We start from the raw sequence: 13802 nt of genomic DNA, 5'->3' as shown, positions 1-13802 counted from the left end.
ATCATACAAATCTATGTCGTCTTTCAATTTGTGTGGTTTCGTAACCCTTAATTTTGTTCTAAATGTTGGGCTGCAATGACACCAAAAACTCAGAGAAAATCTCAGCTATAAAAGCCACAGTTTCCATGGCTTCCTCCCAAGACCATAAGAAAGTCCACATTTGCACAGTTCTTAGGGAAACTATATTGCTTCTTGAGGTGGCATGATAGACATGGCACCATTCTTCACAGTTCTCAAGAAGAAGAATCCACACTTAATTATGAACTTCATGACCTTTTGCAGAGCTATCTGAAATGACCTGTGTCAAGGTTCCTCCCCCACTCTGAACTCTAGGGTACAGATGTGGGGACCTGCATGAAAAACCTCCTAAGCTTATCCTTACCAGCTTAGGTTAAAACTTCCCCAAGGTACAAAATATTACCCCCGTTATCCTTGGAATGGCCGCTACCACCACCAAACTAATACTGGTTACTGGGGAAGAGCTGTTTGGACGCGTCCTTCCCCCCAAAATACTTCCCAAAACCTTGCACCCCACTTCCTGGACAAGGTTTGGTAAAAAGCCTCACCAATTTGCCTAGGTGACTACAGACCCAGACCCTTGGATCTTAAGAACAATGAACAATCCTCCCAACACTTGCACTCCCCCTTTCCTGGGAAATGTTGGATAAAAAGCCTCACCAATTTGCATAGGTGACCACAGACCCAAACCCTTGGATCTGAGAACAATGAAAAAGCATTCAGTGTTTTACAAGAAGACTTTTAATAAAAAATAGAAGTAAATAGAAATAAAGAAATCCCCCCTGTAAAATCAGGATGGTATATATCTTACAGGGTAATTAGATTCAAAAACATAGAGAACCCCTCTAGGCAAAACCTTAAGTTACAAAAAAGATACACAGACAGAAATAGTTATTCTATTCAGCACAATTCTTTTCTCAGCCATTTAAAGAAATCATAATCTAACACATACCTAGCTAGATTACTTATTAAAAGTTCTAAGACTCCATTCCTGTTCTGTCCCCGGCCAAGAGGACTACAGACAGACCCTTTGTTCCTCTCCCTCCTCCCAGCTTTTGAAAGTATCTTGTCTCCTCATTGGTCATTTTGGTCAGGTGCCAGCGAGGTTACCTTTAGCTTCTTAACCCTTTACAGGTGAGAGGAGCTTTCCCCTGGCCAGGAGGGATTTCAAAGGGGTTTACCCTTCCCTTTATATTTATGACACGCCCCCCAAATCTCAGCTAGGGTGAAACACTGGCTGGGATTTCTTCCTGGAGCTCTAGGAAAAACAGAGTTAATAAGACACATGCATCTCTAAATATACTACCAAGTACATAAAGACTAACAATATTTTCCACATCTCAAGGACGATTTTAACCAGTTGATTCTGGGAAACTTTCACGGGAGAGTGCATCAGCCACTTTGTTAGAAGCTCCTGAGATGTGTTGGATGTCGAAATCAAAATCTTGGAGAGCTAAACTCCACCGAAGAAGTTTTTTGTTAGTTTCTTTGACGGTGTGAAGCCACTTTAGTGCAGCATGGTCGGTTTGCAGGTGGAAACGCCGTCCCCAAACATATGGGCGTAGCTTTTCCAGAGCGTAGACAATGGCATAACATTCTTTTTCAGTGACTGACCAGTTGCTTTCCCTCTCAGACAGTTTTTTGCTGAGAAACACTACAGGGTGGAATTCTTGATCAGGTCCTTTCTGCATTAAAACTGCTCCCACACCACGCTCGGATGCATCTGTGGTTACTAGGAACGGTTTGTCAAAGTCTGGGGCCCTTAGTACAGGGTCAGACATGAGTGTCGCTTTAAGCTTGTTAAAGGCCTTCTGACACTTTTCGGTCCACTGAACAGCATTTGGCTGTTTCTTTTTGGTTAGGTCTGTCAGTGGGGTAGCGATTTGGCTGTAGTGCGGTACAAATCGTCTGTAATAACCGGCCAAGCCTAAGAAGGATTGAACCTGTTTCTTTGACTTTGGGACAGGCCACTTTTGGATAGCATCCACTTTGGCCTGTAGGGGGCTGATAGTTCCTTGACCCACCTGGTGTCCAAGGTAAGTCACTCTGTTTAGGCCTATTTGACACTTCTTAGCCTTAACAGTTAGTCCTGCCTCCCTTATGCGCTCAAGGACTTTTTGTAGATGTTCCAGGTGGTCTGCCCAGGAATCCGAAAATATGGCCACATCGTCAAGGTAGGCGACTGCATATTCTCCTAATCCCGCTAGGAGACCATCTACAAGTCTTTGGAAAGTGGCGGGTGCATTTCGCAGCCCGAAAGGGAGTACATTAAATTCATACAGCCCGAGATGTGTGATGAAGGCTGACCTTTCCTTGGCAGATTCATCTAGCGGTACCTGCCAGTACCCCTTGGTTAAGTCCAAGGTAGAGATGAACTGGGCCCGTCCCAGTTTCTCTAATAGTTCATCAGTGCGTGGCATTGGATAATTGTCTGGGCGAGTTACAGCATTTAGCTTACGGTAGTCCACGCAAAAACGTATTTCCCCATCTGGTTTGGGAACTAGAACCACTGGAGATGCCCATGCACTTTCAGAGGGGCGGATTACACCCATCTGTAACATATCCTGGATCTCCCGTTCTATAGCAGTTTTAGCTTGAGGAGACACCCGGTAAGGTTGGACCCTAATTGGGTGAGCATTACCTGTGTCAATGGAGTGGTATGCCCGTTCAGTCAGTCCTGGGGTGGCTGAGAACGTTGGCGCGTAGCTAGTGCACAGCTCCTGGATCTGCTGTCGCTGCATACGCCCAAGGGTCATGGAGAGGTTCACCTCTTCCACACCACCAGCACATTTCCCTTCGTAGTAGACACCTTCAGGCCACTCAGCGTCGTCTCCTCCCTGGGCTGTAAACTGACAAACCTTTAATTCTCTGGAATAAAAGGGCTTTAGAGAATTAATATGATACACCTTAGGCTTTCGGTTGGAGGTGGGGAATGCTATGAGATAATTAACAGCTCCCAGGCGCTCCTGGACCACGAATGGCCCTTCCCACGATGCTTCCATTTTATGGGCCTGGAGCGCCTTTAAGACCATGACCTGGTCTCCTACTTTGAAGGAACGCTCTCTGGCATGTTTATCATACCAGGCTTTTTGCTCTTTTTGAGCATCCTGTAAGTTTTCTCTAGCAAGGGCTAAAGAGGTTCGGAGGGTGTTTTGTAGGTTGGTTACAAAGTCCAGAATGTTAGTTCCTGGAGAAGGTGTAAATCCCTCCCATTGCTGCTTCACCAACTGCAATGGCCCCTTAACCTCACGGCCATATACAAGTTCAAATGGGGAAAACCCTAAACTGGGATGTGGTACAGCTCTGTAGGCAAAGAGCAACTGCTGCAATACTAGGTCCCAATCATTGGAGTGCTCATTTACGAATTTACGTATCATGGCCCCCAAAGTTCCATTAAACTTCTCCACCATGCCATTTGTTTGATGATGGTAAGGAGTGGCAACCAAGTGATTTACCCCATGAGCTTCCCAAAGGTTTTTCATAGTTCCTGCCAGGAAATTAGTCCCTGCATCTGTGAGGATGTCGGAGGGCCAACCTACCCTGGCAAAAATGTCTGCTAGTGCCTGGCACACACTTTTAGCCCTGGTGTTGCTTAGAGCTACTGCTTCCGGCCATCGGGTGGCAAAATCCATGAAAGTCAGTATGTACTGCTTTCCTCTGGGTGTCTTTTTCGGAAAAGGACCCAGAATATCCACAGCTACTCGCTGAAATGGAACTTTAATGATGGGGAGTGGCTGGAGAGGAGCTTTGACCTGGTCTTGGGGTTTTCCCACTCTTTGGCACACCTCACAAGACTGGACATAGGTAGAAACATCCTTGCCCATTCCCTCCCAGTGGAATGACCCCCCCAAACGGTCTTTGGTCCTGTTCACCCCAGCATGGCCACTAGGGTGATCATGGGCTAAGCTCAAGAGCTTGGCCCGGTATTTAGTTGGAACTACCAACTGTCTCTGAGGATGCCAGTCTTCCTGGTGTCCCCCAGAAAGAGTTTCCTTGTATAAAAGTCCTCTTTCTACAACAAACCTGGATCGATTAGAAGAGCTGAGAGGCGGTGGGTTGCTCCGTGCCGCCGTCCAAGCTCTCTGGAGGCTTTCATCTGCTTCTTGTTCGGTCTGGAACTGTTCCCTTGATGCTGGAGACATCAGTTCCTCATGGGATTGTGGACCTAGGCTTGGTCCCTCTGGAAGCGATATAGGGGATGGAGCTGTTTCTGTTGACTGTGAACCGCTCTCCGCTGGTGCACTATGTTGGGATTCAGGCTCCGGCTGAGCCTCTTGTGTAGGGTTATCGGCTGCTGCCAGTTCAGGTTCGGTGGGACCCTCTGGTGTTGAGGTTGCAAGTACTGGATTCAGTGCTGACACGGGGTCTGGTGTTGGTTGTTTGGCTGGTTCCGGTTCTGGGACTGGTTCCGTCTGGGTCTCTGGGACTGGATCCACTACTGCTGTTGCAGACATTGGCCTGGGGTCCAGGTCCATCACCTCTGACTGGGTCCTGATAGAAGTTTCCGGAACAGAGCTAGGCCTCACGGCTTGTTTAGCCTGGTTGCGGGTGACCATTCCCACCCTCTTGGCCTGCTTCACATGATTGGCCAAGTCTTCCCCCAACAGCATGGGGATGGGATAATCATCATAGACTGCAAAAGTCCACATTCCTGACCAGCCCTTGTACTGGACAGGCAACTTGGCTGTAGGCAAATTGAAAGAGTTGGACTTGAAGGGTTGAATCGTCACTTGGATCTCTGGGTTGATTAAATTGGGGTCCACTAAGGAAGCATGGATAGCTGACACTTGTGCTCCGGTGTCCCTCCACGCGGTGACCTTCTTCCCACCCACACTCACAGTTTCCCTCCGCTCCAAGGGTATCTGGGAGGTATCTGGGCCTGTGGACCTCTGGTGTGATTCCGGTGCAATGAACTGTAATCTGTTGGGGTTCTTGGGGCAGTTGGCCTTTACATGCCCCAGCTCGTTACACTTAAAACATCGTCCAGCTGACGGGTCACTGGGGCGAGGAGGGTTGCTGGAGAACGGGGTGGTGGGACGATAAGGGGTCTGGAGGGTTCTTTGGGAGGTAGGTGGGGCTTTGGGCGGCCCCCGGTAATAGGGTGTGGTCTGGGGTGGTCCCTTCTGGTCTCCGCTCCAACTGCGACCAGTTTTCTTCTTCTCTGCCACCTCCACCCATCTGGCTCCAATCTCTCCTGCCTCAATTACAGTTTTGGGTTTCCCATCTAAGATGTATCTTTCTATTTCCTCAGGAACACCCTCTAAGAATTGTTCCATTTGCATTAGGAAGGGCAAATTTACTGGAGATTCAACACTTGCTCCTGATATCCAGGCATCCCAATGTTTTACAATGTGGTAGGCATGTCGGGTAAATGACATGTCTGGTTTCCACCTTAGGGCTCTGAACCTCCGACGAGACTGCTCGGGTGTTATCCCCATTCTGACTCTCGCCTTGGATTTAAACAGTTCATACTTGTTCATGTGTTCTTTAGGCATTTCAGCTGCCACCTCAGCTAAGGGTCCACTGAGCTGCGGCCTCAGCTCTACCATGTATTGGTCAGTAGAGATGTTGTACCCAAGGCAGGCCCTTTCGAAGTTTTCTAAGAAGGCCTCAGTATCATCACCTGCCTTGTAGGTGGGGAACTTTCTGGGATGGGAAGTGGTACCTGGAGAAGGATTGCTAGGGTTTGTTGGTATATTCTGCTGGGCCTTTATCCTCTCCATCTCCTCCACATGCTTCCTCTCTTTTTCCTTCTCCTCCTCCTTCAGCCGCATGAGTTCTATCTGTCTTTCATGTTCCCTTTGTTTTTCCTCAGCCTGAAATTTGGCTAATTCCAGCTGTAGTCGAGCTGAGGATTTGGCCATTCTAACCTCTCTGTTTTTAACTAACTTTACACCCGAGGTTTAGAAATAAACAAACAAAACTTGGCTGTAAAATTTTGCTGTGCTGGAATAGAATACCTATTCTCTGATAGTGATTGTCAGCCTACAGAAAAAGACAATTCCCTTGTCTCTGCTCTGGGCCCAAATTAAAGCAAAAAACCTCCAACTACTTGGAAACCTGCTTACCCAGCCCAAAGAAGAAAAAAAATTTCTTCTCAAACCTGTGCTCCTTGTAAAACAAAAAAAAAAATCAAAATCCTAAAAAAAAACCCTGCCACTTTTGTCTCCAGGCAAATGGGTAGAGCACACACCCCCTATTTACTTTTAGGAAGAAAAGAAAAAAAAAAAAACCTCTGGGTTGGAAGACTGTGAATTTCCCTGCAGGAGTTAAGTACCCTGCCTCCAGGCAAGAAAACCTGCAATTCACAAGATAATCCCCTTTTGTCTCTGCTTGGCCACAAAGCAGAGAGAAACCAAGCTGCTTTCAGTTTCAAAGCTGCCTTCTGGACTTCCTAAAAATTCCTTTTTAAAATCTGTATTTCTAGTTCAAAAAATCTCAACTGGATCTCAAAATGATTTCAGGTTAATCCCACCACTGTGCCACCATGTCAAGGTTCCTCCCCCACTCTGAACTCTAGGGTACAGATGTGGGGACCTGCATGAAAAACCTCCTAAGCTTATCCTTACCAGCTTAGGTTAAAACTTCCCCAAGGTACAAAATATTACCCCCGTTATCCTTGGAATGGCCGCTACCACCACCAAACTAATACTGGTTACTGGGGAAGAGCTGTTTGGACGCGTCCTTCCCCCCAAAATACTTCCCAAAACCTTGCACCCCACTTCCTGGACAAGGTTTGGTAAAAAGCCTCACCAATTTGCCTAGGTGACTACAGACCCAGACCCTTGGATCTTAAGAACAATGAACAATCCTCCCAACACTTGCACTCCCCCTTTCCTGGGAAATGTTGGATAAAAAGCCTCACCAATTTGCATAGGTGACCACAGACCCAAACCCTTGGATCTGAGAACAATGAAAAAGCATTCAGTGTTTTACAAGAAGACTTTTAATAAAAAATAGAAGTAAATAGAAATAAAGAAATCCCCCCTGTAAAATCAGGATGGTATATATCTTACAGGGTAATTAGATTCAAAAACATAGAGAACCCCTCTAGGCAAAACCTTAAGTTACAAAAAAGATACACAGACAGAAATAGTTATTCTATTCAGCACAATTCTTTTCTCAGCCATTTAAAGAAATCATAATCTAACACATACCTAGCTAGATTACTTACTAAAAGTTCTAAGACTCCATTCCTGTTCTGTCCCCGGCCAAGAGGACTACAGACAGACCCTTTGTTCCTCTCCCTCCTCCCAGCTTTTGAAAGTATCTTGTCTCCTCATTGGTCATTTTGGTCAGGTGCCAGCGAGGTTACCTTTAGCTTCTTAACCCTTTACAGGTGAGAGGAGCTTTCCCCTGGCCAGGAGGGATTTCAAAGGGGTTTACCCTTCCCTTTATATTTATGACAACCTGTATCTGTTTAGCCCATCTTTAATGAATCCCAACTTATGGAATGCTTAGTGAACTTGGAGGTTTATTAAAATAACTGGATGGGTTAAATTGATACTTAGAGCAGATTATCAGTTTTCAAAAAAAATTCAGCTCTCTTATGTTACATTGGTAGTCCATGTTAATAGGTTTTACATCAAAACAGAATTCTGTACCTAACAGAGAAACAGTTATATAAAGACAAGTTTTCATGCTAAATGAATAATAAATTATAGGTTATGTGTCTCTTTGATTTTAGAGGATGCATAATTTACAATGATAAATAATTAACATATCAAAGCATTCTAATTTAACTGATGCCTTCAGCATCAGCACAGCCAAAGTATAAAACCTCATGTTTGGTGCTTAAACCTCATATTCATAGTGGAGATGAGTAGCAGCTTTACATAACTAGCTGTTACAGTTTTTCAGGGGTAAGTTCTGCTTATCACTTAAAAGTATGAATAAATGTCAGAAAGTTCCATTTCTTATGAATGATCTATAAGTACAGTGCAACGTTGTAAGAAGGGAAAATATAATAATTATACTATTAAAATATGGGTTTCAGAGTAGCAGCCGTGTTAGTCTGTATTCACAAAAAGAAAAGGAGTACTTGTGGCACCTTAGAGATTAACAGATTTATTTAGTCTCTAAGGTGCCACAAGTACTCACTCCTTTTCTTTTTACTATTAAAATATAACATTTCAGCTATGAATACTTAGTGCAAAAATTATTTTGAGTGGTATTTGTATTTATATGCATATACATTTTGGAAGGAATTTACCCATACAAAATAGCTTATCCCCCAGTGCCAGGGAAATTACCATATTATTCTAATAGCGACAAATATATTTTTAATATATACATTGGCTGGGATTATTTTATTATTTAGTACTTGTTTGCAGTAGTGACCAAAGGTCCAAATCAGAATCAGGGCCTCAGTGTGCTAAGTTCTAATACAAGGGAAGAAGCCATCCTTTACCCAAAAAGTGTACAATGCAAGGTCCTGATCTTGCAATTGCATCCATGTGGACAGACTCATGTGACTATACATAGCTTTGCTGACATCAACCTCAACCCAACTGCAGCATAGGGCTTAATCAAATAATAATGATGCTAGAAATAGCAACATGTAGGTTGGGCTAAATAAAGCACAATAAAGTTCCTTTAACTTCTTCCTGTGACTTTTTAAGCCATGATAACCTAGGAATAAAACCCTCTCTGTCTGAAAATACTATTCAGTGATGCCTAGAACAGTGTTATGCAGTTGTTCATAAGTGGTATTTCCTATTCTAATAATTTATTTTACACCAGGTCACTTATAAGAATTAGCAGAGAAATGATAGCACAATTTGGGTATAAAGGGGTACCAATGTGCTGGCTTAAATTTCATCAGCCGATCAAGATTTCCTCACTTTCAGACAAAAAAAAATTGCACCACTCTCATCGTGATAGCTAATTTAACAGCTGCTAACATTTTCTGCAACTGGCTCAGAGGATGAGACCTTTACAAGAACAACAAGATTTTATGAGCCAGTTTACTCCTTTTCTCTATAATATTAACATTATGACCAGTCTCCTGTGTGAGCTACAATGGAAGGAAATGGTGCAACCACATGAGGAGACCTGATACCACAGGAAAGATTCTTGATTCTTATCCCAGGGGCTGTGGAAAGCTGGCAAACATCCAATTCTAGCCTTTATCTACTAAAAATTAACTAGGGCCAAATTGTGTCCTCCTTTGATGATATTGCTGTGGAAGGCAGACAAGAGACTTTGCTTTTCCCTTTCTGGTAAAATCTTCCTCTAGGAAATGATGGAACAATGACCTGCAAGCCATGCTATTCCTCTCCTGTGCTGAGTTGCACTGGATCATAAACCCTCTCTGATTGATGTTTTAAACAACGATTTTCAAAGCCAATTAAGATTTGGATGCCCAATTTCCATTAAATTTACTGCATCCAAATCCTTGCTTTAACAAATCCTTTAACAATCTCTGTCTTAATGTTTAATTGGTGATTAATGTTAAAGGTTGTAAAGCACTTTGCAGGGCCAGCTCTAGGTTTCTTGCCACCCCCAAGAGAGCACAACTGCCCCCTTCCTCCCCAAAAAAGGGTGGCCGGAATGCCGCCCCTGGACTTGTGCTGCCCCAAGCACGTGCTTGCTTTGCTGGTGCCTAGAGCTGGTCCTGGCACTTTTGATATATAAAGCCCTGTGTTTATGTTAGTTGTGGTTTTCATTTTATCACAGTCCCTACTGGATGAGTAGCAGGTAGCTGAAGAGCCTTCTTCATCCTCACAATTTAACTCTGCAGTAAAAGGAAATCACTAGAATGTCCATAACACATACCTTCTGCACTGCAGGCCTAGGAGATTCTGAGAGTACATTTTAAGCATGTATGTAAAGTAAGACAAATAGGAACACATCTCTTTCCATACAGTGCACTCAGAAGAAAACAAGAGACTCTGTAATATCAAGGATTATTTTTAGTAACTGATGGCTTCTTACAACTCTGTTTGTCTGAACAGGATCTGTTGTGAACCCCAAGACTTGGGGAACTGAATGAATATATGAGGCCATCTCAGCAAGTTTCCCTTTTAGTTGGAATGACAACCCTGAGTAGTCAGCATGCCCTTTAGATTTAAAGGTTCTTATTTGTCTACTGTTCCACAATAAAGCAATTCTGATGAATAGTGGAATTAACCTTTCTGTTATTAAAACAATTAATTGCAAAAATTAAAGACATGACAAGGGGCAAAATATTAATGCATAAATTATTGGGTTCAGGAATTGTAATTATTAATCCATGTACAGTAATTATGCCATAAACAAAGAGGACAAACTATATGCAGAAGTCAGTGATAAAACTGGTAGTCATTTGTTTCCTTCAGAAAAAAAGAAATGTGACTTTTTATTTGGCATATGTCCCAATCCTGCCAACACTTTCACCTGAGCAATTGAACCCACATTAGTAGTCCCATTGACTTTGGCCCTGTAACAGGGTCAGCACCCACCTCTCACAAGTGTGTGCTTCTGCCCTGGAGAAACTATCTTCCTGCTGTCCTCCCCAGGCTTGGTTCCCGCAGCCAGCCAGGAGCTCCCTCAATGCCCCCCACGGAGTTGGGGTGGAGCCAGGGGGGCACACAAAAAAAGCGGGGGCAGCCAAAATTTCTTTTGCTTGGGACTGCAAATATCCTAGAGCCGGCCCTGAGCCTAGAGCATGCCCCCCAAATACCTGATGGGACTCTAAAGCTAAATTCTGGGGCACAATAATTCTGAACTGTGCAGCAAACTTAAAATTCTTCAGCAGCGTGGGATACAATGGAAAAACATTCAGAAAATGAAAGGTTTATTTTTAAATGAATTATATATCACAGCATTGACTGTTCACTTTAATATTTCATAAGAGTCTCTCGCTGTTTGACATGAATTTCAGGTCGCTCCCTAATTTATATATTTTCTCCAGGATGTAGTTTTGACATGCAATAGAAATCAAAAGGGCTTGGTGTAGAATTTAGGGGCTGGGTGCCATTTACCCTCCTTCAAGCCTCTTAGGAGAACAGAATGGACAGGCCTGCATGTTCCTTTTCCTTTTGGTTATTAGCAGAGGGTATCAGAGGTTGGCCACAGAAGAGAAGGAAATGGTCAGAGGGAGAGTTGGATGAGTTGGAAGTACAGCTGGTCAGAAAACGGATGGTGTTCCAACCCACAAAGAATTTTGAGATTAAAATAACATAAAATAAATCCCAAATCAAGATGAAAACTTTATTTCAACATTTTTCATTAAACAACATTCTGGAAATAAATTAATTGTGGGTCAACTAAAACATTTTCTTTTGATAAATTTGAAATTCTGATTTTGACCCTTTAAAATGTTTACATAAAATATAGTATATTTTCAAACCAAAAGTCACGTCAAAATGAAAGTAAAATATTTTAATTCCAAAAATGTCAAAATGAAACATTTGACATTTTCAGAATGTTTTTTTCCATTTTTTCTAAATAAAATTCCATGAAAATTTATACGATTTGCAAAAGAAACAATGGTTTAGTTGAAACAGCATTTTCTGAAAGAAAACTGTTTTGACAAAAAAGTTTCTTCTAGCTCTAATTAGAAGTGTTAGGAATCATATAGACAGTTCTTGGCAAACAGAGTTCAGAACAGACATTTTTATGCCCTACCCCTCAAATAGAGTTAGGGATGTATCTCTACTCAGGATTCACAGCCATGAACCCTTTCCTGTAGGTAAGCACTGATGCCAGATCAGTCTTTTTTCAAGAAAAAAGACCCTGGGTCTCTTACATCCCAAATAAGTGCCCCAACCATTGGGCTAGAGAGTAATTCTGATGCTCTATCTGGCCCAATGACTATTTAATTATTTCTTCCAAATGGAACCGCTGCACCAAGAGACACTAAGACAGACCTGCCCAAGAATACTCTAGCCTAGTGCAGCCTCCTAGGGAGTGGGAAAACCAAGTTCAAATCCTTGCTCCACATCAAGCAAAGGGAGGATTTGATCCAGGGTCTTTCACATGCTGGATGAGTTCTCTAACCACAGGACTCAAGGTTATGAGGATGGCACCTCCTCCTACCATTTTATGTGCATTTAGATGTACTCACAGCATGTCTACTGGATCCAGCCCTGACGGCGAGATAAGCAAGGGAATACCTGGTTTGTGAATCCTGCTGTGGCTTAGGCATGAGTTAGGCACCAAGCTTCTGGGCAATGTCAAGAATTAGGTGGCTGTCCACAGTCCCAGCTGCTGAAATTTAGGGCCCTTGGGCACTTTAACAGTGGAAACTTAGGCACCTACTGAACTTAAGTGCCTAAAGGGTTAGACGGCAAACAAAATGTTGGACTTGGATGCCCAAAATGGCAGTTAGGCACCTAAATCCTCCTTGTGAATCGCACCCATGGTATCCTTGAACATAGATTAGATAATCAAATTTGGCTTTCAGTTGGGGATAAAAGTAGTGTTTTGTAGTCACAGACAAGCTTTGGAGAAGAGGTATTTTTATTAACTTTTTAAAATGTTGTTACAGCATAATTATTTCCTTTGAATGTACAGCTACTGCATAATGTAAAGCATCAAAACAAGCAAAAGGTCCTCTCCCTTCAAATATGTGATTTAAAAATCAGTCACACTGTGGCTTATGACTGGCCCACACTCTAGACCAGTGAGATAGTCAGCACTCCTAATACGTCTTTTTTCACTTTACTTTGTTCGACTGTTTTACGTTCTTATAATTGAGGCACTATTTTTTTTTAAACAGCTGCCATCTTCTTGGCCACAAAGCCTGGTATACTTGCAAAATCATCAGTGCTGCTCCATAACGGGCAGCTGGTAGAGGGACATGTGATATGAAGTATCACTTCATTACTCAGCCTGACTGAGTTATCTGTACAGCGTCCCCTTGCTTATCAGACTGGTACAGTAATAAAATAGTAAATAAGGATATGAACAACAAAAGCCAGTCTCTTGCATGACAGTGCGTGGAACAGCAATGTGGTACAATTTTGATTCTCCTAATTAAGTTGCACTTGGTCACCAATACAGAGGATATTAATTAATAATAGCTTCTCAGTTATGAAACCAAAGTTAGCATAAAACCTCTCTCATGCATTCTTAGTCTTTCGATTACCTTGTTCTCTGCTCACCTCCAAGTCTTATGCATCTATTCATGATGCAACTACAGAAGAAGTTAAAAAGGACAAAGGTATACTACACACTCTGAAAAGAGCCGTATCACTCAGAACAAGGTACAACTTAGATAAATTCACACAGTTAATTATAAATGCAAGAAAACAATCTTGTTACAATATCAGAAGTTATTATATGATGGCCTTTCCTAAAATACAGTTTACTAGAGCATGGCAGGAGACCAAAAGTGTAACAAGCAATTACATTAGGGAATTTATTTTTTCTCACTTTTAATAGCTAAATTTCTCTGAATTCTAATCTGATCTTTTTAATAATGTGTCAAGCCTGACACCCCTGTGGACATGAAACTCATAATGGTCATGGTTGAATGGATGCATCTATTCATTTTTTTTCCTTTCAAATAGCTTTAAAAATTAATTTATCTGATTGCCCAGACTATTATATAAAATTTGTTGAATTTCTTTTATTACTAATAGGCACCCTCCTTGGCTTTCTCCTCACTCTTGGCTAGATAAGGTTTCTCTACTCTCACTGATAATTTATTAAAAGAAATAATGAAACAGAGTGTCTAAAGTAAATCCTGCATAGCTCTCAGGAGGCTTGCATCTGGCACTGGGTGAACTCATAACACAGTGGGGACTGTTGTGTGGCTTTCAGCTACAGTTTTGCCGAAGGGTGACCCCTTAACTCAA

The 13802-nt window shown here is 42.6% G+C and overlaps 1 protein-coding gene and 1 long non-coding RNA gene across 2 annotated transcripts in view; both read right to left on the bottom strand.

Annotated features, from left to right (window-relative positions):
- LOC311525697 overlaps positions 1-13802 on the bottom strand; it is a 372687-nt gene that overhangs the window by 87009 nt on the left and 271876 nt on the right. The gene's annotated exons all lie outside the window — the stretch shown is intronic.
- Positions 2525-5640, bottom strand: LOC311525633 (uncharacterized protein). Its single transcript, XM_084637935.1, has 2 exons — positions 4042-5640; positions 2525-2867 (listed from the first exon to the last, which is right to left on the bottom strand). Exons 1-2 carry the CDS (start codon positions 5565-5567, stop codon positions 2783-2785), a joined length of 1611 nt encoding a protein of 536 aa, XP_084494061.1. The 5' UTR covers positions 5568-5640; the 3' UTR covers positions 2525-2782.

The sequence above is a fragment of the Lepidochelys olivacea genome (genome assembly GCF_965140295.1).
Source record: "Lepidochelys olivacea isolate rLepOli2 genome assembly, chromosome: 8".
NCBI classification, from domain to species: Eukaryota; Metazoa; Chordata; order Testudines; family Cheloniidae; genus Lepidochelys; species Lepidochelys olivacea.
This window is presented reverse-complemented; position numbering and strand designations above follow the sequence as displayed.